General features: G+C 37.9%; 1 protein-coding gene across 2 annotated transcripts; it reads right to left on the reverse strand.

Moving 5' to 3' along the window:
* Positions 1-480: 480 nt before the first annotated feature.
* MTPAP (mitochondrial poly(A) polymerase) lies at positions 481-26,215 on the reverse strand. 2 transcript variants are annotated; one of them, XM_061126365.1, is made up of 10 exons: positions 26,041-26,215; positions 21,292-21,464; positions 20,544-20,777; positions 18,673-18,897; positions 12,098-12,309; positions 9,676-9,902; positions 3,051-3,143; positions 2,897-2,970; positions 1,153-1,233; positions 481-852 (listed from the first exon to the last, which is right to left on the reverse strand). In XM_061126365.1, the coding sequence occupies exons 1-10, from the start codon at positions 26,192-26,194 to the stop codon at positions 682-684; spliced, it is 1,644 nt and encodes a 547-aa protein (XP_060982348.1). In that variant the 5' UTR covers positions 26,195-26,215; the 3' UTR covers positions 481-681. The 2 variants fall into 2 exon arrangements, with proteins under 2 accessions (XP_060982348.1, XP_060982347.1); XM_061126364.1 differs by having other exon boundaries at positions 710-1,233.

Below are 26,215 nucleotides of genomic sequence, written 5' to 3' on the forward strand. Positions count from 1 at the left end.
CCTCATCTAATCGCCACCGCCACCTGGGAAAGGAGGCACTCCTAGCACCCCCATGTCACAGACGAGACCCTAAGAGACAGGGGTCCACCACCAAGTCAGTCTGGCTCAAGTCTGTATTCTCCAACACTATACTATTTGCTTCATAAACTGAAAGTCACTCTACAGGGAATATAAAGGAAACTATATTTCAGTATTATCTATTTCCCACAGGAAGAAAGGAATTCTCAAACAACACTGAAGGAATATTGGAATATCACATACTAGTAGAAAAAGGATTTTATTTTTGAAGATAGAAAAACTAATTAATATTTTTAAATACAGAGTACCAATATTTTTATCTATTTAGCTTAGAATATCTAGAATGTACTAACTGAAGTGTCTACATTCATCTCTTTTAAAAATACGAACGTTTTCGGAAATCAGTACCAATATGTTTTTATTTATATGTGAGAGAATATTTGGAAGAATACAAAATGAGAGTACTATCAAACTTCTCAACTTTATTGTATTCATTGCCTACGTATGTACATATCTAGAAGTCCCTTTAAATGATTTACACCCAGAGACTGATGTGGATAGCAACAATGGTTTGATTCTAAGACTGATTTTTCCCACCTGCTTTGTATATTTTATCTGAAGTACATTCTAATCTTCTTTCACCTGTTCCTATGGCTAGCGTTTTCATATGGTGCCACTGCTTTCAGACTGAACATATCGCAGAATCTCAGACCAGTTTAAAGGGCCCAACAGGAAGATCATGAGAAGAGAGACACTGGATGGAAGTATGACTTGCCAGGGCTTCGCACGGTTCTTCCAGGCAGTCAGCAACCAGCTTACAGGACAAAACCAGTTCTGAAAGCAAATAAACAGCCATCATGCCTGAGTGCTAATTGCTCTTCTCCCATTAGTGGCTGTGGAATTTTCTGCACCGCTAGTTTTTATGGAATCCAACAAGTTTTTAATTCTTTCACTTGCAGGCTTCTTTTTCTTCTTGGAAAGAGACACATTATTTGCTACAGAAGGTAGCAGCAGGGCTGCCAACCCCCAAGGCTGATTACTTGATGGTGAAGGGCGGTCTTTACCTTCCTGATGTAAAATCCAGGCACTTTCTCTGGCCAGATCCACAAATTTTTGCAGTTGGCTTTGACTTACATTTTTGCTAACGTTGAGAGAAGTTTCAAAAGGATTCTGAATGTGCAGCGGAGAAGATTCTGGTTTGTTCTGTTCCTTTCCCTGTAGATCATTACCAGGAAGAAAAAGATGTATGAATATATTAAGGGCTCAGATATAAAAACTGTTTGGTTTAATAAAATGTCAAAAACACATAAAACACCAGCACTAACTTTACAGAGTAAAGGATCTCTTTCCCAAGGGAGCTCGGTATGTATGCATGTTATGTGTTACTGTATGTGTGTGTACTTCTGACTGGCTTTTTCCACTGTAGTTTTATGAGTGCTCTTTAGAGAAAAATAAATTAGGTTTATGAGCTATGGATGATGATGTCACTGCTCCGATGAGAGGTATCTGGACTAAGTCAACCAATAAAAGTATTTTTAACATAACGTTTATCTAACAGAATAGAGCTGAGAAGGAAAAGAAATACGGAAAAGAAAAATGGCATAAGATAGTTATTTTGGGGACTTCCTAAAAACATACCTATCACACACAAAATAGAAGTACATAGAGTTAGAAGCCTTAAATTAAATATAATAATTAATGTTTCACAAGTATGAAATGAGAAAGGAAGGGAAGGAACAAAGGATTATTCATTATGTATTTTAAAACATTAAAAGCTTCCTATACTCATCCTAAAGATTCGACTTAAATAAGGCTCTGCCAGGTGAGATATCTCATAGAATTAAAAAAAGCCAGAGCTGACTCATGAACATCAGTGATCCACTAATCTATATAATCTTTTCCTCTTTCAAATGATATCACATACATAAATACTACAAAACCAAGTCAGGAGTCTCCAATGTGAGCAGCCCCTGTTAATTCCCTAATGCCTCTCAAGCCACTGTCCAACAGGGGTCCTGCCCTATCATTATCTCTGAGCCCTGAGTAGTGAGGGTATATATAGGGGAAAGTACTTCCTGTGTTCTATGACCTTTTTCTTTTAGACTGCATTCCAGAGCTCTGTGTCTCTTACCCTCTCTATCCCACACTTTTCCTCTCTTTTTTTCTTTTTTAAGCAAGGTCTCCATGAACAGGATAAGGGTCAGGAAAGGATGAAAAAAGGAGAGTTGAAAAAACAACAAAAAAGAATATCTGAGTATGTGTTTTACAAAGCTAGTCTTACACGGGCTGTAACCAAATATCCACATGCTAAACAGAATAAACCTGGAGGCCATCTCACGTATCCTCCACTTGTAAACAGATTCTGCTTGGAGTTTGCTCTGATGGCTCTTCTTTTATGGAAAATGTCTGTCATTCCACCTACTCAGATGAACCAAAATCATAAATTCACTTGCCTAAGTAAATTAAACCCTAAGGGCTCAAACTGAGGGAATTATTAAAATCTATCTTTGGGACTAGGTATTCCATTTCTTCCAAAGAAACTCAATCTGGTTTAAAGAGAAGTGTATATGAAATTATGCTTTCTAAAAAGCTTTTTAGAATATATTCCATATTTTGAAGGATACAGTCTTAGTAGTAGGTGGTGACAAAGATATCACGGCAAACTGACAAAGACAGATGCTAAAAAGAACTGGTCTACTAGATGATATCTTAGCCCAAGTCATGTAGCTCCACTAGGTGTCAATTTTTTTTATTACTCTCTATCATCACAGAGTTGATATGCAATGACATTTGTTAGAATGCTTTGAAAACTACACTCATTAAATATTAGTAAATAGAAGACCATACACCTAATAACGAAACATTAAATAGTACTTACCTGTCGAATATTAATGGAATTTTTATTGAATGCAAAATTTCCAAAATACTCAAAAAATTCTTTCAGTAGTAATTCTGTAAGAAAATAAAACAAGGAAGATAATAAGAAAGTCTATTTCAGTCCAAAAAGGAACAAGAAAAAGGAAAACACCTACCTAGTGTTTCTGTGTTTCCTGAAGGTTTAATTCTATTCAAGTCACGAACAAATGTACAGTTGTAGCCTTCTATTATACACTTATCTTCTGCATCTTAAATAAACAGAAATGGAAAATATTTCACATTCTGTTTCAAAGATATTCCCTACTTCAGAAATTTATAATCACACAAATCAAAGCTATAGATTAACATGTCCTATTCTTGGTCAGGGTTTTTTATATATAGTATAAATAGTAGGATTAAAACTCCATTAAAAAGGATTTGAGAGCAATTATGCTACAGTAAAATTAACCTTACATGAACTTTGGTGAACAGACTGTCCATCAACACTCAATGATTCATAATCTATCCTCTGAGGTCATCAGTTTTCTAGTAATAAATGAAAATGTAGACTGTTCCCATCTTTCACCCACTTAAATCCTGGTAATATCTTTGATCAATTATATTTAATTTAGATCTCCATTTTCAGTCTTATTATCCTTTTGTGCATTTACTTTCAACAACTCATCCAAGACACATACAAACTGGATGTTCTAAGAGTTCTGAAAAACTTCTGGTAATTTCAAAGAGGCAGGCCTCTGCAGTGACTGGGATTCAGTATGACTCATTTAACAGCACAGCAGACTCACACAATTCACCTTTCCTAACAGTATTTACATCTTTAGAGGGAATCATTTCCCTAGTTACGGATAAATATACACCTACCATGAAATCCTTCATCCATTCTAATCCACCTCCCACTGTACAACATGCAGGCAAACAAACTCCCACTCTTAGAAGTCTAATCAACCGCCACTGAAAGGGCTTTCTCCTTTCCTAACCGGAAGGGGGCGCCCAGCCTTTTGTCCCGCGCTCCATCAGCAAGCACCTGACCACACCGTGGCTGCAAGCATGCTATCCACTCCATGACCCCAGTCTGGGACTAGAGAGACCACTGTCCAGTCCAAGGCAGTGATGACCTTCCCTCTTCCTACTGGCCAGTCCACAACAACAGTGTCCAGCATACAGTAGGCACATAACCAAGAATCTGAATGGTCGCTGATATTTGACTTTGAATGATTATAATAGCCAGAGAGAAATTCAGAAAGAGATAAAACAAGGTTTCTTCAAACTACTGCCTCCCTTTTTTTGGTGTGGTTTTGGTTTTTTTTTGGTTAAAACCCTGGTTACTGACTTAAGTACTCAAAAATCATTCCAAACTCTACAACTAATTCTAAATTCTAAAATTAATTGTTACTCATTTTAACAGCAAATTTTATGTGCACTGTTATACAACTGAAGAATTTATATACAGGTCCATTTAGATTTATTTTTCCTGGGACCCAGGCACATACCTTATTATTTCAAATTATCAGCAGGCCAGTCATATATACTGATGCTCTTTTAGCTGCTATGTCTTATTTTTCTTTTTTCCAGGAATATATTTCCAACAAAAAAGTAAATCCACATTAAAGTATATCTGCATTAAAGTACTTAATATTTCTAGGAATGTACAGTGATGAAAAACAGACTGTGTCTATAACTGTTGGTCTTCACCAGAAAAAGTTTTTAACAGAAAGTAGTAAAACTTGAAGGAAAAAAACGATCCCCTGATTTAAGACAGGGCCAGTTTTGTTTTTTCAAAACCCCTAAGGCATTCAAACCCAGGAAACAACTCAGCTGTTAAGTCTTCTCCCTTTTTACTCTCGCTCCTGTTTTTCTGCTATTAAGCTAATATACAAATGAAAGCCATTAAAAAATTCAGTTCCTTAGTCACACTAATATATGGTTATATTTCAAGTGCCTACTGAAGCTGAAACTTCAATACTTTGGCCACCTCATGCGAAGAGTGGACTCATTGGAAAAGACCCTGATGCTGGTAAGGATTGGGGGTAGGAGAAGGGGATGACAGAGGATGAGATGGCTGGATGGCATCACTGAGTCGATGGACATGAGTTTGGGTAAACTCCGGGAGTTGGTGATGGACAGGGAGGCCTGGCGTGCTGCGATTCATGGGGTTGCAAAGAGTCGGACACGACTGAGCAACTGCACTAAACTAGCCACAGGTAACAAGTGGCTGCCAAATGGACAACGTGATGACAGGAAGCTCTACTGAACCATGCTGCCGCAGAGAAATCATTCTCAACCTATTCAAACATATGACACCCTGTTGTTTGTGTGCATGCTCAGTCGCTCAGCCATGTCCAACTCTTTGTGACCCCACGGACTGTAGCCCACCATGCTCCTCTGTCCATGGGATTTCCCAGGAAGAACACTGGAGAGGGCTGCCCTTTCCTACCCTAGGGGATCTCCCCAAATCAGGGACGTCTTCTGCACTGGCAGGTGGATTCCTTATCGCCCAGCCACCTGGGAAGCTCCTATGACACCCTATTTCTCTCTGCTCATTTCTATGGAAATTACTTCTTAGAAAGTATTGTATGAAACACTGGTGATCTACAGACAAGGTCAAGTCCTATTACCCCTCCCACCAGGCCACACATGCCAGTGACACTCAGCCCCTCTGGGTGGCACCTACATGTTGTTTCAGAGCACATGCTCTGGGGTAAAGATGGTGATATAAACTCAGCATCTACCTTCACCCCAAAGCATTACTGAAATGAGAGTAAAATGACATAAAATCTTAAAGATGGAGAATAGGAAAGACAAGAGCAACCAAAAATTTTACGTTGAAGAACTGATGGACAAGCAGCAATGACTGAAAGAGATCTGAGAACACTGGGTCCTAAACCAGCAGTAAAGAAAGCCAAGAAGAAACCAGACATTTAGGCAGAGCCCCCAACAGCTTGGCAGCTGAAGTGCCAGATCTGACCAGAAGGACCCAGCCTGGATGCCTGATGCTTAGAGCAGTGAGACCCCCAGGTCTCTTCCTGACAGAAAATGTCAGGTTTATCCTGGAGACAGTACAAGGAAGAATCTCTATACTGGGAGATGCAAGACACATTTGAGGGTGGGAAAACTGTTCTAAACACAATAAATGGTGTAATAAACGCCAAAGTTTCAGCATGTTAGAAGCCAGGCCTTCTCTTCCAGAAAAAAAGACTGAAAGAGCATGTTCTAACATAGGAAACTTAGATGATGCAAAAAAAATTTCAGCCAAGTGCCTCGAACTCAATGAATTGTCACTGGGTCACGGAGAATGAGCAACTAAAGCTCTCTTCTATGTTGGGGTCTCTGCATCAAACTTGCTGAAAGTACCACCCATTTATTTCTTCTTGAAACCTTTAACTCATCATAGGAAAGAAAAACAGGAGTCCTAAACAAAAGAACTCTAATCAAATGACTGATTATGAGAGGAAGATGCTGGGTTAAAAGCATTAAGCACAGAAGTAAATATTACAAAGGGACCAAAGCCAAAACAAGACAGAAAACACAAGAAAATAAAAGAGACACATGGGGGAAAGTAGTAGAGACTGTAAGAGAACATGAAGAAACAAAACTTCAAGAATAATCAAAATATGAAAGCTGCCATCGTGCTCAGTACAAACAGCCTTCAACTTTAAAATATTCATCCAATCATCTGAATCTATTTACTGAACTCCTCTAAGCCAGGAGTGGAAAATGCAGAGACAAAGCAGACAGCCTGACCTAGAAACACTTGGTCAAGGCAGCCAGATCAAAGAACAACAATCTAATAGTTGTCATAATACAGGTGTGTTCCAGGTGCTTGGAAGGCAACAGGGCACCACCTCCTAGAAGGAAGGGAGGAGAGAGGAAGCCAGGAAAGACTTAACAAGTCAGATTCTGGACTGGGTTTGCCTTTTCTCTTCCCTGGCTTGATCGGGATGGGTTTCTCCGGGTAAAAAGAGAAGGCAGGAGAAGCCGCCACTGCAGGCGAAGGCACAAGATATGCAGAAGTGCAGAGGCTCTAGGATCTGTGCGGAGCATGGAGAACTGCAGCTCCTGAGCTGCAAAGAGGAGAGAAGGTACAAGAAGAGGAGGAAGACAAAGGTCGTGAGGGACCCTAAACGCAAGGCTAGAAGGTCTGGACTTCAACTTCCAGATTTCAAACAGTGGATGACAAAGTCCTAGAAGTGCTGACAGGTGTTCCACAAACTGACACTGCCTTCTACTAATAAACTAGCAGGCAATCAAGCAAGCTTACTCTTTTACTTTCTTCTTTTTGAAACAATACAAATTGATAGGCTCTATCTGAATATCAAATGAGAGGCACAGTTTAGAAGAAAATGACTGTAACAAGACTCAAGACCCTCAGCTCATGAACCACAGAATTCCCACGATGGCGATGATTTCACAGTTTAACACTGTTTTTATTCTTAGCCATATACTGTTGAAGATACATCAGTCTGGGACCGCTGGTTAAAATCAGAAAGTATAAAAAGCATGGATTTTGAAGAATACATAAATGAGTAGAAAAAAAAAATTTAGATACATTCTTGTAAATTATCTTTACCACATCCTTCATACACACATTTACCTATGAAAAAATATTCCATAGCAAGTTCAAGATTTCACTAGAAGTTCAAAAATCAATGATCAAAAAGTAGCAACAATTATATCAAGTTCACTTTTACATTTATTAGTAATTCACACCTATAATTTGCTATGTGGAAAAAAGCAACTGAAATGGCCTGATTTCTCTGACCATGTTTAAGAATGAGCATGAAAAATGTTAAACAACCACCTTGGTATTTTTAAGTAGAAAATAAAAGAATTCCTATCAAAGGAATGTTTTGATGCCATAGAATGTGAATAAACTTGTATTTGGCTTAGGGCCTGACAGCGGCAGGGGTGGAAGAGAACCACCAAGGTGTGATGGTGTGTCGCCAACATAAATCTGCTTCAAAGCAGCCTCCTTTTTTCAGTTTCTATTCTTTCTTTGCTTCTAAACTCCAAAATCCATGATACTTCCCCAAATAGTTTCTAGGAAAGTAGTCTTAAGCATCAGCGCATACAGCAGGACTGAACAGGAAGTGATCTTTCCAGGCTGCTAACAGGTAAGATCTACCCAGGTTTTCTGTTTGTGTGCATCTTATCTCTTTACTAGATTTAAGCGTTGCCTAAGAACACTGTCTATACAAACCACTGCACCAAAAACCACATCTGAAACATAGTTTGTAGCCAATAGATCCAGAGTGAATCAATGACACTGAATGAGGAGATGAACACAGGCATGGACCTCAAAGGTGAGATACAGGCCCAGCGCTCTACCTCCCTCTAAACTTCCTACTTTCCATAACCTACCACACGGAGCTTTTTTAAAGCTTACTTTCAAGTGGTACCAACACTTAGTGTTTGCAGGAAAGAAGAGATTACTTCTAATTTGAATAATAAGAGAAGTGTCACGGAAGTGAACTTAAAAGAATTTATAGATAAGAAAAGGCATGTTCCAGGATGAAAAACAAATATCGTAAAAAAAGGAGCTAAGAGGAAATGTTATGAACATGTTATTGGCTGAAATGTGGGAATACATGAAGAGAAACAGTGGGAGAAGAGGCTGGAAAAATAATTACAGGTGAAGATCCTATATAATACAAAGCTAAGCCAACTGCCTGAGGTTTATTCTCTAGGGAAAAAAATCCTTTTAAAATCCCTTTAAACAGGGCCACTTTAGGAGTGTACTTTAAAAGAATTATCTGGCAGCAATATATAGGAGGGGCAGAAGATGGAGTGCATATACATTTTCTGAGTAAATCCCTGAATTATCTTCCTTTCATAATTTAAGACTGTAATACTTTAGTATCTCCTCCAGCAGCCTATCAAAATTTCAATTTATTTAAAACACAAATTAAATAGTATACTAATTCTAAAACCATTCACTTAAAATTGCCTATAAACTTTCAACCAAAAAAAAAATTTAGGACCTTGAAATACCATGAAATGGTTTTTGGCATTTCTAAGAGAAATCTGGAAATAGCTTCAAACTTGGAAAGCCATTTGTAAGCTGGGCTCCAATCAGAAGCTGCATCTGGGATATATTTTTCTCCAAGGTCATTCCAAACTTGGTCAAGCCAGGAGAGGCTCCAGCTGGCTCAGGAGATGGTAAACAATGTTGCCAACTGACATAGCAAGACAGAGCGCTTGAAAAATTTTAAAGGCTTCAGCTTCACAAATCATCAGCTCTCATGACCCCTGGTGGACATTAAGAAAATTAACAGCTTTCAGATTTTATTAATAGAGTCACAACACTTTGAAAATACATGACCCTTAAACAGAGTGTCCAAAAACTGATACTTTCGAACTGTGGTGCTAGAGAAGACTCTGGAGAGTCCTTTGGACAGCAAGGAGATCAATCCTAACAGAAGTCAACCCTGAATATTCACTGGAAGGACTGATGCTGAAGCTCCAATACTTTGGCCACTTGATGCAAAGAGCCGACTCACTGGAAAAGACCCTGATGGTGAGAAAGACTGAAGGCAGGAGGAGGAGGAGGAGACAGAGGATGAGATGGTTGGATGGCATCATCAATTCAATGGACATGAGTTTGAGCAAACTCCAGTACATAGTGAAGGACAGGGAGGCCTGGTATGCTGCAGTCCATGGGGTTGCAAAGAGTTACCTGACTGAGCAACTGAACAATAAACAAACACACACATGGCTTTGATAACACATGGTAATGCTATCCATTCAAACGGTTAGAGAGAAAACAGATGCTTTGAGTCTCACCTGCAAGGGTTTTTAGGTAGTCTAGTGTTGGAAGAATAGGAGGTGACCTCCTCTGGAGAAAAAAGATGACCATCATGGTGAGGGAGAAATTTGTAATCCAAGCACCAGGAATACTACTCGTTAACGAATGTGCTCGAGCCCAGCATCGGACACTGAACACCAAGGCTCTAACCCGTGAGTCCAGGGCACCATACATGTAAAGCAGTTCAGAACTTTTCAAGGCAATCCTTCGAAAGAAAAAAATAACAGAAATTTTCAACCCCCCAAATTATGATCCCAGAGTAGAACAAAACACAAACCTGGGCACATATCTATCTTACTCTATCTAAACATATTCAGAACAATAAGAGCAGATCATCAAATGCATTATGTATCTGCAATATAACATTTAATATGAATGGTAACCTTTCATTACCATTAAAACATTCTTCTAAATACTGACAACCACAATGCAGTTATCAAACTTAAAAATTTTAAATCAAAGTTCCTAAACATGATGTAATAAGTGAAATAATACCTAAGTGCTGTTCATTAACTATCAATAAAGACACAGGCAAGTCTGTAAGTAAGAGACTTCATACTTTAGTTGCACATGTAGATTAACTAGTCCTTTTCTGTTTTGAGTCATCATTAATTCCTGTGTTTATTTGTTGTACCCACAGCTTTTCTAGTGTTTTAGGGGGCACTGAGGATACATGCAGAGGAGACAGAGACAGAATGAACAAAGTCAGAATCAGAATCTATCTGGGCTATAGGCATTCCAATCCAATGGTTCTGCAGAGTAATTAAAACTGTGCTGCATGATGTTTCTGATCTTCCTATCAGATGAAGCTGGAAGGGAAATGAAGTCATTTGTAGGATTTGCACTCGCCACAGGAAGAAAAATATGACAAAGATTTCCTGATAACTGAATTTTGAAAACAATTTGATCTTGTTATGGATTGATTATAGGTGACCTACCCTTATACTTTACCATCCAAATCAGGACACTTCAGAATGGGAAAAGGAGATTATCTAGTCCTTCCACAGACAAGGGAAATATACTTATTTTATCAAGAAAATATAAGTCTTTTAAAATTCAGCCAAAATTACTTAAGTATACTATTTATAAAAACCACAACTCAGGAAGATTAAATACGTATTAAGAAATCAGTCTTCAGAGCCTATTTTCTAAGTCTTCTAGTCATATGTTATAATGCAAAGAGTTATAAGAAATATTCTAAAATTAAGTTCCTAATGATCAAGACATGTCTTATAATTTCTCAAAGACCCAAGAGAGGGCACATGTTATTTCACAGTATCAACTCCAAACTGCCTACGAAGTACCATCATGGGTGGCACTTCCTGAGTTTAAGGAAAGGAGAGGAAATGGCAAATTAGAAATTCATGGTGATTAAATGTTTTAGCTATGTAAATGAAGCTAAATTAAGCTGAAAAATAAATAGCTTAAAAAAACACACAGTACAAGATATCTGATATTAAAAAAACATGCAAGTATAAAGAAATATGCAAGTATAAAAAGTCTGATGCATATTAAATTTTTAAAAACTATGGCAACAAGACAATGAAAATAACACTATTACAAAGATAAAAGTCATTTTATTTGACTTACATACTATAAAGAAAATATAGTAATGATAGAAAGTATAGTATGTGTTTTTATTTATTTTTACTCTATGAGCCACTTGAGAGAAATTCAGAAGTACTTAGCACTGACTTGTTAGTGAACACTTGAGTTTATTCAAAACTGCTCTAGACTGGATTTTCTGAATCTATTTTTAGTTATGATTATTTAACTAACAGTACAGGGAGACGAATGCATGCAATGAGCATACTAGAGTATAAAGAAACAAACGTCGCAACTGAGAAGTTTTCCCTACTGAGAACCAAAGAAAAGTTATCAGAGCATAAAAGAACTTGTCACTCTCATTACCCCCCCCTTTTTAAGCAAACAGGTTGATAATAAAATGAAAACATGCTGAAGAAAACTATGCAGTCTTATTAGGCTGCTCAGTCCACCATCTGTTTGACACAAAGTTGACTATATCTGGAGGCAATTCCGAGGACAAACTCAAGATGCCACTTTACTTTCTAAGTAAACTAGAAGGCCAGATACTCAGGAACTTTTGAGTTGTTATCAGGCTACATAAATAGGAACAATGAAACACAGTTCTCAGAAGATGTTTGTTAGGTATGTTAACATTTCAACACAGTATCTTAACATTTTATTAAGAACACCAAAAAAAAAAAACTCCCAATAGATATATATAGTATAAGAGAAAGTACTTCCTACTTATCAAGTTTTCACGTTTAAAAAAAATTATTAGTAAAGCATATCCAAGAGTCAAAAATCACTGTTTCTGCACAAGAAAAACTATGCTAATACCTTGTAACATTCATTTAAGATAGTAAGAGACCATACCTGTTGTTAGTAGTCAAATCACACTGAAATCCAGAGGCCTGGTGTGAGAACCTGACAAGGGGACAGCGGGCATTCAGTATTTTCTGTACTCCCACGCAGCCTGGGCCAAACTGGTCTAAGCACTCTCCTATCACAGACAGGATCTTCTGAGTTGCAACTCTTTCCGAAGGAACGTTTTTCACTTGAAATTCCATCAGAAAATTTCCTGAGGTCTGAATAATAAAAACATTAGCAAATAGGAGCTTTTTTATAAAAAGGAACTTCTAAAACTTTTCTAAAAGGATGCTCTAAGTCATTTCTGGTCAAAACACACACACACAAAACAAAAAATTAATAACCATACAGACACAAAAAATTCTCCATGCAATCACAGCCAAAAGCAGACCAAAAATCCTCAATTGTCAAAATGAAAGACAATCAACAGACTAGGAGAAAATATTTGCAAATAGTTCGACTGGACAAGGGCCAATACATACAAATGGCTCATACAACTCAATGACAAAAACAGAAACAAACAAAAAAAGACCCAATCAAAAAGTGCATATAAGACTTAAATAGACATTTCTCCAAAGAAGACACACAGATGGCCAATAGGCATATGAAAAGATGCTCAACATCACCATGTAAATCAAAGCTAAAATTAGGTGGGAGGGAGGTCCAAGAGGAAGGGGACATATGTATATCTACGGCTGATTCATGTTGATGTATGGCAGAAACCAATATTGTAAAGCAATTATCCTTCAATTAAAAATTAAAAAACAATTAAATATCACCTCACACCAGTCAGAACAACCATCATTAAAAAGTCTACAAATAATAAATGCTGGAGAGGGTGAAAAGGGAACCCTCCTACACTCTTCGTGGAAATGCAAACTGGTGAAGCCACTATGGAAAACAATATGGAGGTTCTTTTGAAAAACAAAAATAGAGCTACCATATGATCCAAAACTCCATCTCTTGAGCATTTATCTGGAGAAAAATCTGAAAAGATACATGCACCCCAATGCTCATGGCAGCACTATTTACAGCAGATGAGACATAGCAGCAACCTAAATGTCCACTGACAGATGAATGGATAAAGATGATGTGATATACAGTCACACACACACACACACACACACACACACACACACAGGAATAGTACTCAGCCATAAAAAAGAACGAAATAATGCTATGTACACAACATAAATGGACCAAAGATTACCATGAAGTCAGAAGGAGAACAACAAATATATGACACCACTTATATGTGGAATTTAAAATGATACAAATAAACTTATTTATAAAACAGAAACAGACTCACAGACATAGAAAACAAACTTATGGTACCAAAGGGCATGGGGATAGGGAAGGGATAAATTAGCAGTTTAGAATTAGCACATACAAACTGCTATATATAAAATGAACAACAAGGTCCTACTGTATAGCACAGATAACTATATTAACTACCCTGTGATAAATCATAATGGAAAAGAACATGCAAAAGAATAGACACAATATAACTGAATCACTTTGCTGTGTGCCAGAATGAACACGACACTGTAAATCAACTTATACTTCAATAAAAACATAAAAAAAATCTTCAGTTGTCTTTTGATTCTCTAGAGTATAAAATACTACCTTGAAAGATCATTGGCTTTTTATAATTGACTTATGTAATACTACATGTAGAACCACAGACTCTGTGAACATATACATGCCCTTCCCAAGTCAGCCTTTCCACTTTCATAAGATCTGCAAACCCACAGTAGTTATAACAGGAAGTACATGCATGAGAACAGCAGATCAACAGAAGGAAACAGACAATATAACTAGATGTAACTATATGCATTTAATAGTTAATAAAATGAACTCTGCAAATTACTGCAGAAATGCTATTGAAAGAATGAGTCAAGTGGCCATCAAAAAAAGAAACTAGGCTAGTCCAAAACCAAAGTAAATTCAACATGGAGCATAAACTTCAATAAAAAAGGTTTTAATCAATAAAATACCAGAATACAATGGCAGAATGTTTATACAATCATAGAGTAAAGGATTCTCTAAGCATGACACAAAATTCCAGAACACACAAAAGAATATGAATGAATAAAAATGAAAACCATCTTAAGGTCAAGCATATTTATTACTAGATAGAAGACAAATGAAGACAATAATACATGTCATATAAAGGGATCATGTCCCTAATTTATGAAGGGTTTGCACAGAGCGTAATTCTACAAATGGCCAAAAACATTTGAATAAGAAATTAACAGAAGAAATAAAACTGAGCAAGAAACATCATAAAAGATGCTCTTGTTTTCCAGAAACTAAGAAGAAATTAAAATAGCAATGAGTTTTTTTTGATTATCAGTCTGGCAAAAACAAAAAGGCTGACAGGACCAGCTTTGGTGGGTGAGGAGAAACACACCCATCCTGACAAGAGGAGTGTAAACTGGGACATACTTTTGGGACAACTTCAATATTGAAATAGCAAAACTTTGAATATGTAAGATTTTGATTAGTTACTAAAATCCTAGGAAATCACCCCAAAGGAATGCTAATACAAATGAGCAGATTTACAAAGCTGTTTGCTCACTGCAGCACTATTTGTGTGGTAGATACCTTCTAAAAACTCTATCTAGCTTAAAGCCCTCTACCTTCAACCCACCCCTCTTCAAGAACTCATTCCTCCTGAAAGGATCAAGGCCCTGACAAAGCACGCGGACCAGACAGGGTTGCTGACATAAGCACCACGGAGGCTCCCCATCACCACCCAGTGTTTCCACCAGGAACTGCAACTGAGGGTCAGAGGCTCCCACGTGGCTGAAATAGAACTAAGAAAATTCGGGGCAGGCACATGCTATACCACCAGGATGAAAATGTAAAGAAAATCAAAGTGGGGTGGGGAAAGGAGAGTGAAGGGGTGGAAGATATTAAACAAAGCAAAACATGGAGAGAAACAGACCCTTCGTGGATTGTTGGTCATTTATACCTTAGTTCTAGTCTTTTCCTAGGACTCACCCACACTCCTGATTCCTGACTCCTGAGTTCTAGGATGCTTCCTCTACATCTTCTGTTTGTTTAAGCTGCTCTAGATTGGTTTCTGTTATGCACAACCGAAGAATATTACCTACTATAGTTGGCAATAAAGCAGGAAAAAAGATACTGCTCCCTAACTAACAAAAAAGGACTGGTTATGAAATAAATTATGGTACATTCATTCAATAGACTATTCTGCAGCCATTTTTAAAAGGATACAGTAGACTGAAGCTAAGACATATATATAGATTTAGTTATAATCTCTTCCTAACTGTCCTCAACTCAGGCTGAAGAATAAAACAAGTCCCGAGAATTACAAACCAAGGTGGGATACCGAGACACAGAGCACCAAGAGGAAGGAGAGGTCCATGACGGCATACAGCAATCAAAGAAGCTGCTCGTATGAAGACAGACTTAAAAGTAGTCCTGCTTTTTGCGTTGTTGTTGGTAATTTATTTTTATTTATTTAAAAATTAAAATTAAAAAACGCTCCTGTTTTTCATTGTATTTCTAAAATGTTTCTATTAGCAAAGCTATTACAATCTTATATAAGCACATATTTCAGAATATAAGTATATAACAACACTGCTTAAGTTAAACCTACATACAAAATTATGTCAAGTGGTTTAGTGAGACTGGACCACTGTCTTTTAAAATACTTTTTTTCTAAATAGCTCTCTAGTCCAGAAACCTAACATCCAACTAAGTTTCCAACTCCTTCCTCTCCTTCCAACAGAAAAAAACTGTTTCTTACTGTCTACCAATCCTCTCAAACATTCTGAGTTGGTTCTATAGCACCAATCCAGTTTTACAGCTAGGAAAATCAAGGCACAGAGAAGGTAAATAACTTACCCATTATCACACAGCTGTAAGTAGAAGAATTATTAATCTGCAGTGTGGCTCCTGAGCCCAAGCTTTCACCATCACAACATATTGTTAGCCATGTTAATTATTTAATATAAAAATAACCTAATATAACTTAAGTGTCCCTGCCAGGAATTTAATACAACTTCAAGTATTAAGTTGTTTCACTGTGATATGTTTTATATTCCTAGGCCAGTTTTGACTCTGTAATTATACACTGAGCATATAGGCACTGTATGGGATGAGAAAATGAACAGAAAGGGTCCCTGTTCTGCCCACGTTTATGATACAGTGAGAGACACAGATCAACCACTAACTAAATGTAACCCAGGAGGAATCTGGAGACAGAAAGATGAGCAAGACACTGCAAAAAAGGAGTGATTAATTTTGACTGGAGCAGAGGGAAAAAAAAATCAAGTATGGTTTTAAGAAGGTGGAATCAGAACTAGGCCTTGCAAGATCCTTAGGAATGGCGGTCAGGAATGGAAGGAAACAGCACTCCTCACTGAAGAGATATAACAATTGTTTAGTTGTTATCCACATCATAAAAGTGTCTTACAGTTAGGTAATTAAATGATGTGACTGAAAAACTGGGTGTGTGAAGATACAGAATGAGAAATTATCACTAAAATGAATTATGAAACAGATCATTTCAATTCTATGTTAAAAAGAACAGTTCTAAGTTTGTGGATGATCTGTGTTTTAAGGTAACTTCAGCAGAACCTGAGGGCTAGAATACCAAGGCATGAGGTGAGGAATACGTGGAAAGCAAGATGTTGTTATAATCATTTAACTGAGAATTTATAAGGGACCCTGTGACTGCAGCTTTGAGGATGTAAATGAAGAGGCAGGCCTAAAAGATTAGCTTAGATTTCTTTGCTTAGGTGACAGCAAATATCAGGAAAGCTAAAATGCCACTAATAAACATGTGACACATAAATAAGAACTTTCATAAGAACTTAAGAATATTAACAAGGAAATGAAGATAAACTTTTGTTTTCAAAATGTTAAGTTTGAAGATTCAACTGGATAGTCACACAGAGATCATTAGTTTGAAATACATAGGAAAGAACCGTCATAGAAACCTAAGACTGTACAAAAACACAGAAGTTTTTCCAAATCAAAGTTGTAATTAAAGCCCCTATTATATTGTTTGGGATGATACCAGACACACTGATTAACTTCACTCTGTCAGACATGCATGTTAATAAACCATAAATAGGATATAAAATCTCTAAACTGTAAGTGGAAAGAAAGTAAGAGATGAAAGGACAGAATAAAGAAAGAATTCAACAGGAGGAGGAAAGGAAGAAAAAGCAAAGGAAAAGCATAGAAAATGGGAAATAAAAAATTAAATAGTAGAAATAAAATCAAATTGCACCAGTAATAATAAATAAAAATACTCAAAGATAGGAGTAAAAGCATAAAATTCAGTGATTTGCTATTTATACCCAAAATATAACAACATATGTTATGTTGCTGAGAGAAATATCAACAGTCTCAGAAAGAGCCTCTTGATGAGGATGGAAGACTGAAAAAGCTGACTTAAAACTCAACATTCAAAAAACTAAGATCATGGCATCCTGCCCCATCACTTGATGGCAAATAGATGGGTAAAAAGTGGAAACAGTGACAGATTTTCTTTTACTGGGCTTCAAAATCACTCCAATGAGTCAGTTCTTCGCATCAGGTGACTGAAGTATTGGAGTTTCAGCTTCAGTATCAGTCCTTCCAATGAATATTCAGGACTGATTTCCTTTAGATGGACTGGTTGGATCTCCTTGCAGTCTAAGGGACTCTCAAGAGTCTTCTCCACACCACAGTTCAAAACCATCAATTCTCTGGTGCTCAGCTTTCTTTATAGTCCAACTCTCACATCCATACATGACTACTGGAAAAACCATAGCTTCTCATTGGAAAAGACCCTGATGCTGGGAAAGATTGAGGGCAGGAGGAGAAGGGGCAACAGACGATGAGATGGTTGGATGGATCACTGACTCCATGGACATGGGTGTGAACAAGCTCCAGGGGAGAGTGAAGGACAGGGAAGCCTGGCATACTGCAGTCCATAGGGTCTCAAAAGAGTCAGACATGACTTAGCAACTGAACAAAAATGTGAAAGCTGAAAATAGTGATACAGAAGAAGGTTTCTGAAACAGATAACAGACGGCCATCTTAATAAACAAAAAAGAATTCAAAGAAAAGGCATTTACAGAGATGATGGACATAACAATGATATATGAACAACCCAATAAAAAGGCATAATAATCATACACTGAAATGTAGCTAACATAGTCTTTGAATACTGTAAAAATCAGAAGAATTCTGAGAAATGAATGGAAGCAAATAACATGAGATGTAAAAAGTATTTCAGTAACTAGGTTATACAGACAAAATGATTATACACATAATCTGAAAAACACAGTAAGTAACCTTGGTCTACCCAAAAAGTTTCTCAACCCCCGAGGGGAGCAATCATTCTATTACATGTTTAAGATATTCACAAAAAAATGCTCACATATTAGACCAATGCAAAGATTTTACAATTCCAAAGAAGCAATATCAAGTAGACTTTATTCTGTTACCACACTGCCTCTTAAGCTTAGAAATCAAGTTATAATCTTATTAAGTCCAAAGATTTCCTTTATTTCTTCTAATAATTTTAACTTTGTGATTTAAAGAAATGCAGTTACCTTTTGAGCAGTAAATTTTCCAATTTCATCTAGATCCAAAAACATGTCCAAATCACATCCTAGTTTCCCGAAACTATTCACTGAGGAGCCAAAGGGTCTGACTGCACAGTCCGGAAAGTACGCAGCCGCTATGTCTTCAATGAGAGAGCAGGTGAGATACCGGAGCCTGGTGTTCTCCTCTGTGAGCTGGAATTCCCTCAACAGAGTGTTCAGCTGATCATCTACCTAGCTGGCCAAAACAAAACAACAAAATACAGAAAATGTTCAGGTCATGTTGCATAATGGTCATTTTATTTCAGATATTTGATGGCTTAGGAGAACAACTTTAAAAATACACAATCTTTTTACATTGAGCCTTATTAAAAATGCCCTTTGTACTGAAGAATGAGGAAGGATACCAGCAAAATAAAAGTTGGCTAGAATTAAAACTACTACTTTTCTTAGGCACTGAGTATAAAGTATTGCTTCAGGAAAATGTAAAGTGCTCTAGTAGAGGAGGTAGAAACCACCACAAAGCTGGACATTTAAAGGACGTTGCAGGGGAGAGGAGAGCCAATGTTAAAGGCAAGGAACACTAGAAAGCAGCAAAGTTTCAGGAATGAAGGCCCATGATCCCCCAGTTCCTTAGAACAACAATCCTGTATGTTCCCTAGGAGACTGGTGTTAAAATGATCATAACATGAAGGTGCCTGCTGGAGCTTAAATATTCATATTTAAAATAAAAACCACAGCCTTAAAGGCCCACAAAGTAAAGGAAATATAAAAGCTTAGAAGTTTTTAAAATTAGAAAAATCAATACCCCCAAATAGTATACTTTGATAAATAAAACCATAAAGAGATTCTTGAAAAGAACTAGCTAAACCTTTGACAAGCCTGTAAGAAAAATCAAAACTAACATAAACATCATGGCATCTGGTCCCATAGCTTCATGGCAAATAAAAGGGGAAACAATGGGAACAGTGACAGACTTTATTTTCTTGGGCTCCAAAATCACTGCAGATGGTGACCGCAGCCATGAAATTAAGACACTTTCTTCTTGGAAAAAAGGCTATGACCAACCTAGACAGCATATTAAAAAGCAGAGACATTATTTGGCCAACAAAGGTCCGTATAGTTACAGCTACGGTTTTTCCAGTAGTCATGTACAGATGTGAGAGTTGGACCATAAAGAAGGCTGAGCACCGAAGAATTGATGCTTTCGAACTGTGGTGTTCGAGAAGACTCTGGAGAGTCCCTTGGACAGTAAGGAGATCAAACCAGTCAATCCTAAAGGGAATCAGTCCTGAATATTCATTGGAAGGACTGAGGCTGAAGCTGAAGTGCCAATACTTTAGTCACCTGATGCGAAGAGCCAACTCATTGGAAAAGACCCTGATGCTGGGAAAGACTGAAGCCAAGAGGAGAAGGGGGTGACAGAGGATGAGATGGTGGTATCACCAACTCGATGGACATGAGTTTGAGCAAACTCTGGGAGATGGTATAGGACAGGGAAACCTGGCGTGCTGCAGTCCATGGCGTCACAGTCAGATACAACTGAGCGACTGACCAACAACTACAAACCTTAGAGCAGAAAAAAAGAGAAAAAAACAGAAATAAGATCTTTTAGTTTACAAAAAGAATATCATATACAATTATATGTCATGTTGACAAGAGAAAGAAAACTAAAATAATCCAAAGGCCCAAAACTTTGGAAGAATGTGATTACTTATGATTACAAATGGTGCACCAGGTAAGGAGTGGAGAAGGATCGTTTTACTTTTCACTTGGTCAGTATGCTCTGTAATTTGAATATTTAATAATAAAAACTTAAAATGTGCAAAACAAGTCAAACACACATATATCAAGTTGGGGAAGTATACCTAAAAACTTACACTTTCTGCACAACAAAGTAACTGATAAAGCTTCTTGCTTGAAGGAGAAGACTGGTTACTACATTGAATACTTGACAGTTCAGAAGTCTGGTTTGATGAATTTCTCAATTTTAAATTGAAGTAACGTGACTTGAATGGAATTGCAGCCTCTGGGCTCAGGCTTGGAGTCCGAGTTATATTCTGCAATGAAGTTACACTTTCCTTCTGACAAAATTCTATAACAGCGTAAAGACCCTAGATCAAAAACATAAGAACAGAACACATTCCTAAATACTATTAATATTTTTAAACTAATAGTGTTTTAGTTCATATTTCAAAGCAACTATCACAACATGAAAAATGTTCATTATTAAAATCTACAGTGGTATGCACACAAGCAATGGTTTTAAACCATTATAAGCAGAATAATAAAAGGAACACTATAAAATGGTATGTGAAGCTGAAAATAATGCTGACACAGAAAATCAAAAGGTAAAAAAAGACCTCTCACTGGCTCCAGTGCCTAAGGTAATGGAATGATTTAAAGTAGTCAAATTATGATTCAGTTATAATTCTGCTTATAATTCTGTAATACCCCTATAAGGACTTCTTATATTAAAAAAAAACCTCATTAAAAAAATTTAGATAAAGAAAGCTATAGGATATCAACAGAAAATATAACTTTACCATATTGCAGAGGCAAGAGAGCAAAAAATAACTTAAAAAAATATATATGACTGTTAAGTCAGACTGTTTCTCAAACACTTACAAAACTTTCATAGAAGAAGTGGCTGTTAATAGGTCCGTGCTGGGCTAAGAACTTGAGAAACTTTTTCTCATCGATTTTGTTTGGGCAGTGGATCAACACAGTCCGCTGAGCCTGCTCTCGTCTCTCGTTTTGCACCTCAGAGAATCTCTTTTTTGGAGTCCTGTCTTCAGAGCCTATGAATGAGACAAAGACATTACCAACACACACGTAAACTTTAAAGCGTCTCTTGATAAGGTATATAAAGACTGTACACTTGACTACAGTCAACTTTATCCTAACCTCATCTTATTTCTTCTCCTCCTTTATCAAAGTGAAGTTGTGCTCCTCTCAATCTTTCTATTACCATTCCCTTGTGATTACCATTAAACTGTCCACTGTTCTGATTGACTATATTCAATGAATAGTGCTAAAAAGGGAGTGTTCCACAAAATTTTCAAAGCAAAAACCAGAAAAGTAAAACCACTTTTATAAATACACACATAATACGTCTATATAAGCTGTAACATTTCAAAGTCTAAATGAAATTCTTACAAGCCTGAGTGCAATGAAACAAAGGTGCCAAAGTCCTCTTTATAAAATAATCTTTTTAAGAAAGCCTTATTCTTTGACTTCTTGCTGTGTTCCCAGTCCAGTCTAAGCCCCATGGCCTGAGTATGAAGCTCCCAGCACCTTGGCCCCTTCTCATCCACCTCAACTTCCACCACCTCCTCCTTTTCCACACTGCTGACACAGTGCTCTTCACACAACATCATCACACACACCATGAACTTTTCACAGACTCTTCTCTCCGGCTGCAATGCCCACCTTCTCATTTTCTGTCTCACAAACTCCCATTCATCCTGCAAATTGTGCTCAGGTCTGTGGAGACTTCTGACTCTTCTTGGCAGAATCGCGTCCACTCTGTAATACCTCACTTCAACATCTCTAGAAGAATGTCAGTCACAGTGTTGTATTTACTTTAACAACACAGAAGAGAACCTGTCTTCCCTCCTGAGGACAGGGATGACCTCAGTCTACTGACAGCCTTTCCACCTGGTCCCTATTTCCTTCTTTTTTTAATGGTCCAAGTTTTCCTCATCCACTCTTCCAGTTGTAATTACCACCTCCATCTTTTTGTTGCTGCTATTTACTGAGTCAACACTGATGTTCAACTGCTAATTGTAAAAGTAAAATCAAACTGCAAAATTTCATAGAGTAAATGTATAAATGCTCCTCCAGTTCTAATACCCAAGTATTAAGTGTGATACTTTTCCAGATATTTGCAAGGCATATATAAACATATACATCTGTACCTCTACAGAGATAAACATTTTTCACACAACTGAAATTACTGAAAATGTACTGCATATTCTGTTCTGTAATATGCTTTTAAATATTTAATACACTGTCATATCTTTTCACATCAGTAGATATATATTTACCTCATTTTAAAAATAATTGCAAAAAAAAAAATAATTGCATAAGTATTCTTGGATATTTATGGTAATTTAATTAATCTTCTATGATAAATATTGAGATGGTTTACCTTTCTCACTATCACAAGCAACACTGCAATGTCATCAGTATACACTGTCTTTGCACTTGTCAGTATTTGCCTGCAGGTGGACTACTGAGGAGAAACAGAAACTGAATTTGAGAAGGAGCTCGAGAAGTTTGATGAATGATAGAGAAACATGCTTGAGAAGACAGGAGGTGAGGGGGGAAGGCAGAGTCTACAGGACTAACAGCTCTGGCCTTGAACAACAGAAAGTACGAATGATGTAGACAGAACAAAGTCATGAAAGAGGGGTCAGGAAGTTCAGGTAATATAAGTTCATTACCTTGTAAAAAGGCTGTCAAATGTACAAAGAACACAAAGTTGGAAGGAAAAAGTAGTAAGTGCTAATATTTTAAGACATTCAAATTTGCAGTGGTCGTGATAACAATCTGATAAGCAAAAACACAGAGAATATTGCCCTTCATTTAGAATAAAAAACAACATAAACATACAAGCACACAACGGGGGTGGGGCAGGGTGGGAGGAGGGGAGGGATCAGCTAGCCGTAGATGTATAAAAGAACAAAAGTGTGATTTGATGAAAGTTCAATATAAGCCAAGGGAATGTATCAGCTTCTGGGGTGAGAATGGGGAGAAGATAGATACAGATATAAAATCCAAGTTCAAGGGGTACTGGCACTTTTTCACTATTCACTGGTCAGGCCACACATAGAGTACATGCTCTGCTCCAGACATGAGGAATCTGAAGGATGCTGATTAACCAGAGAGCATCTGGAAAGAAGTAATAAAAGGTCTAAAACTCTGGTAGAGAAGCACTGCAAAGAAAGTAGAGATTTACAACCTGGAAACAAACCAATGTGAATACGACAGCTATCCTTCCACTGGTGCAGCACTTTCCAGTTTTCACAAAAACATTCTCTTCTGAATCTCCTAATAACCTTTTCAGATAGACAGGGTAAGTATCATTAATGATGAAAAAACAAATCAAACATCTAACAAGCTGGGTAGCCTCCTGCAGAGTTTAGCTGCTCCTTGGTTGCCTGACACATGTCCCCTGTTCTGGTAACACACAACCCTGTCTGTGAGGTTGTAGGGGGCGGCTGTCAATAGCTATCTTCCCATACATGTGCCCATGTCCCACTAGGTGGGCCAGGACTCTCAAATGATTTGAAACAGCTCCTCTTGGTCCAGTAGGTGAGGGTGGTGGGGTGGGGTTTGGGTGATGATCAAAAACTCTTTCTTAGGATCTTTCAAATTCAGGCAAAAGATTATTCTCCCATTGGACAAAGTTGCAAGCTACTAGGGGCCATTCCTCCCCACCTACCATGAACAACAACTGTAGAAGAAGAACCTGAGATAAGGAGGCCGCCAAACAACAGGGGCGGAAATAACTCACTCTCATCACACCCATCCAGGTGACCTTAAAGCAGTCACGTCTCCTTCTGGAGTTTGGTTCCATGGTTGGTGTATCCTCCCTTTAATTTGAGTTAGTTGCTGTCATCTGCACCCAGAGTCCTGAACAATACAAATTCTTGTTCTTAAATCAGGGTTCTTTCCATTTCTCACATGAAAGCTATGTCAAAACCAAGACCAACAGGGAAATGGGAAATTAGTACCTTTAGCTCATTATAAATATTTTCCAGCCATCTGAGCCTCATCAAAAGTGAACTGACTGATTTATGAAACAGTGTGTTCCTTGTTACTAGAAAATGTAACTAGCAAAACTTTGGCAATGAGTTCTCACACTGAGTGAATAACTCAACTGGGTATTTCTCAATTTTCTTCTAATTATAAAATTACATAGAGTAATCACCTTCTTCTCTTTAAAAATAGGAAAGCAATTCAAATGAGGATTTTGTTACTTATTATGCCTCACAAGAATCTCTAAATATTTAGCCAGTTATATTACCCTAATGATACAAAATGAAACACATTTCCTAAAGAAAACAAAAAAGTTCTACTAAATGAAGTCTTGGAATCAGAAGGGTTTATTCTTACCTTTGCTACTGAATAGCTGAGTAAGCTTGAACCACTTACTTGCCACTTGGACTAACTTGTTTCTACATCTATAAAATGGAGTAATAATAATTCCTTCCAAACTGAGTTCACATAGTTCTGTATCTCAAAAAGCATATGAAAAAAAAAGGAAAAAAAAAAAGCATATGAAAATACTCTAAAATTAAGCCACTATAGTCATGTTAAATTATAATAGCTTCTTTGGCAGAAGCCTTACTCAAATTTCCAGTCACTTAAAGAGTTTCTAACAGAAGCAGTTTCTACTACACACAATCCAATCAACATGTCAATGAACTTTCATATGAAGTAATATTTCCCACTCACTATCAATGAGTCTCTCAAACAGTCTGATGAGGACAGCAACCCTATCATTTATTTTAAGGAAAAACACTTTCCTTGTTTAGCCTTTTTTAGAGCTGTTCCCAGAAATAATTTCATATCTTAAAACTACAGCTCCAAGAAATGGTAATATCAACACATTATGTTTAACAGCGGGACTCGAGGTATAAATCAACTCAGCTGCAAACCACTCAGCACCTTGGGCCTCTGTCTACATCTCTAAAATGGAAACAATGATACAACTCCTGCTAGATTGCTTTAAGAATTGTAAAGAGCATACAGGCATCTCTTAGGTCTCAAGAGGGGTGGCTAGACTTCTGAACACACCAACACATAAACTTAAAACTCCTGCCTGTTTCAGCCCCTGCAGATCTGTTACCAAGCTGATTTTGTTCAAAATGGCCAGAAGAATAAAGCAAAACACAGTAACTTCAGAGGCAGAGCCTCCACTGGAGGACCAGGGATCCCAGTTACTCATTCATCAAGGCTTCGCTCTGCCTCCGTCAGAACCTTGTGAGCATCAAAATCAGTTACGTTTGTGAGCTAGGAAGCTACCGAAAAAGGAACTGTGGAAGCACTACCATTACCGGCAACAATGTTTCGCCAAACTGTCAAACACTGGCAAATTGTGTTCCTGGCCTGCAAACGAGCCTTGAACGACTTCATTGCCGGACACGGAGTCCCCGAAGGCAGAAATGTCACAAACCCCGCTACTAAAACGAGCCACGGCGGCGGCTCTAGATACCCCGAGCGCGGTCAGACGAGGTCGGGACATGGCCTCTCCGATGGCCAAAGGCTCCCCGGCCGCTTCCACAGGTCAAGCGCCCGCCCGCGACTCCAGACTCTTCCTCCTGCCCTGGCCCGAGGCAGATCGCGGCTACAGCCCCGGCACCACACCTGTGTCCGCGCTCCCCGAGGACTGCTCTTCCCTCCTGAGGTCTGCGGCCACCGTTCCTGGGCAACTGAGAAGCCTGCGAAGAGGGCACTGGACTTGGCTTCTCTGAGCGCGCAGGGACAAACGGGTCAATAGCCCGACGCCGCGAGCCGCCATTGTCAAAGAGGCAGAAGCACG

The sequence above is a fragment of the Dama dama genome, chromosome 23 (genome assembly GCF_033118175.1).
Source record: "Dama dama isolate Ldn47 chromosome 23, ASM3311817v1, whole genome shotgun sequence".
Classification (NCBI taxonomy): domain Eukaryota; kingdom Metazoa; phylum Chordata; class Mammalia; order Artiodactyla; family Cervidae; genus Dama; species Dama dama.

Coding starts and splice junctions, on each gene's coding strand:
- MTPAP (XM_061126364.1), bottom strand. CDS start 26,194: ATGGCGGCTCGCGGCGTCGGGCTATTGACCCGTTTGTCCCTGCGCGCT. Junction 20,778..21,291: donor ACTTCTTCTATGAAAGTTTT/GTAAGTGTTTGA, acceptor TTTTTGATCTAG/GGTCTTTACGCTGTTATAGA. Junction 3,144..9,675: donor CTACCTAAAAACCCTTGCAG/GTGAGACTCAAA, acceptor TGTTTATTTAAG/ATGCAGAAGATAAGTGTATA.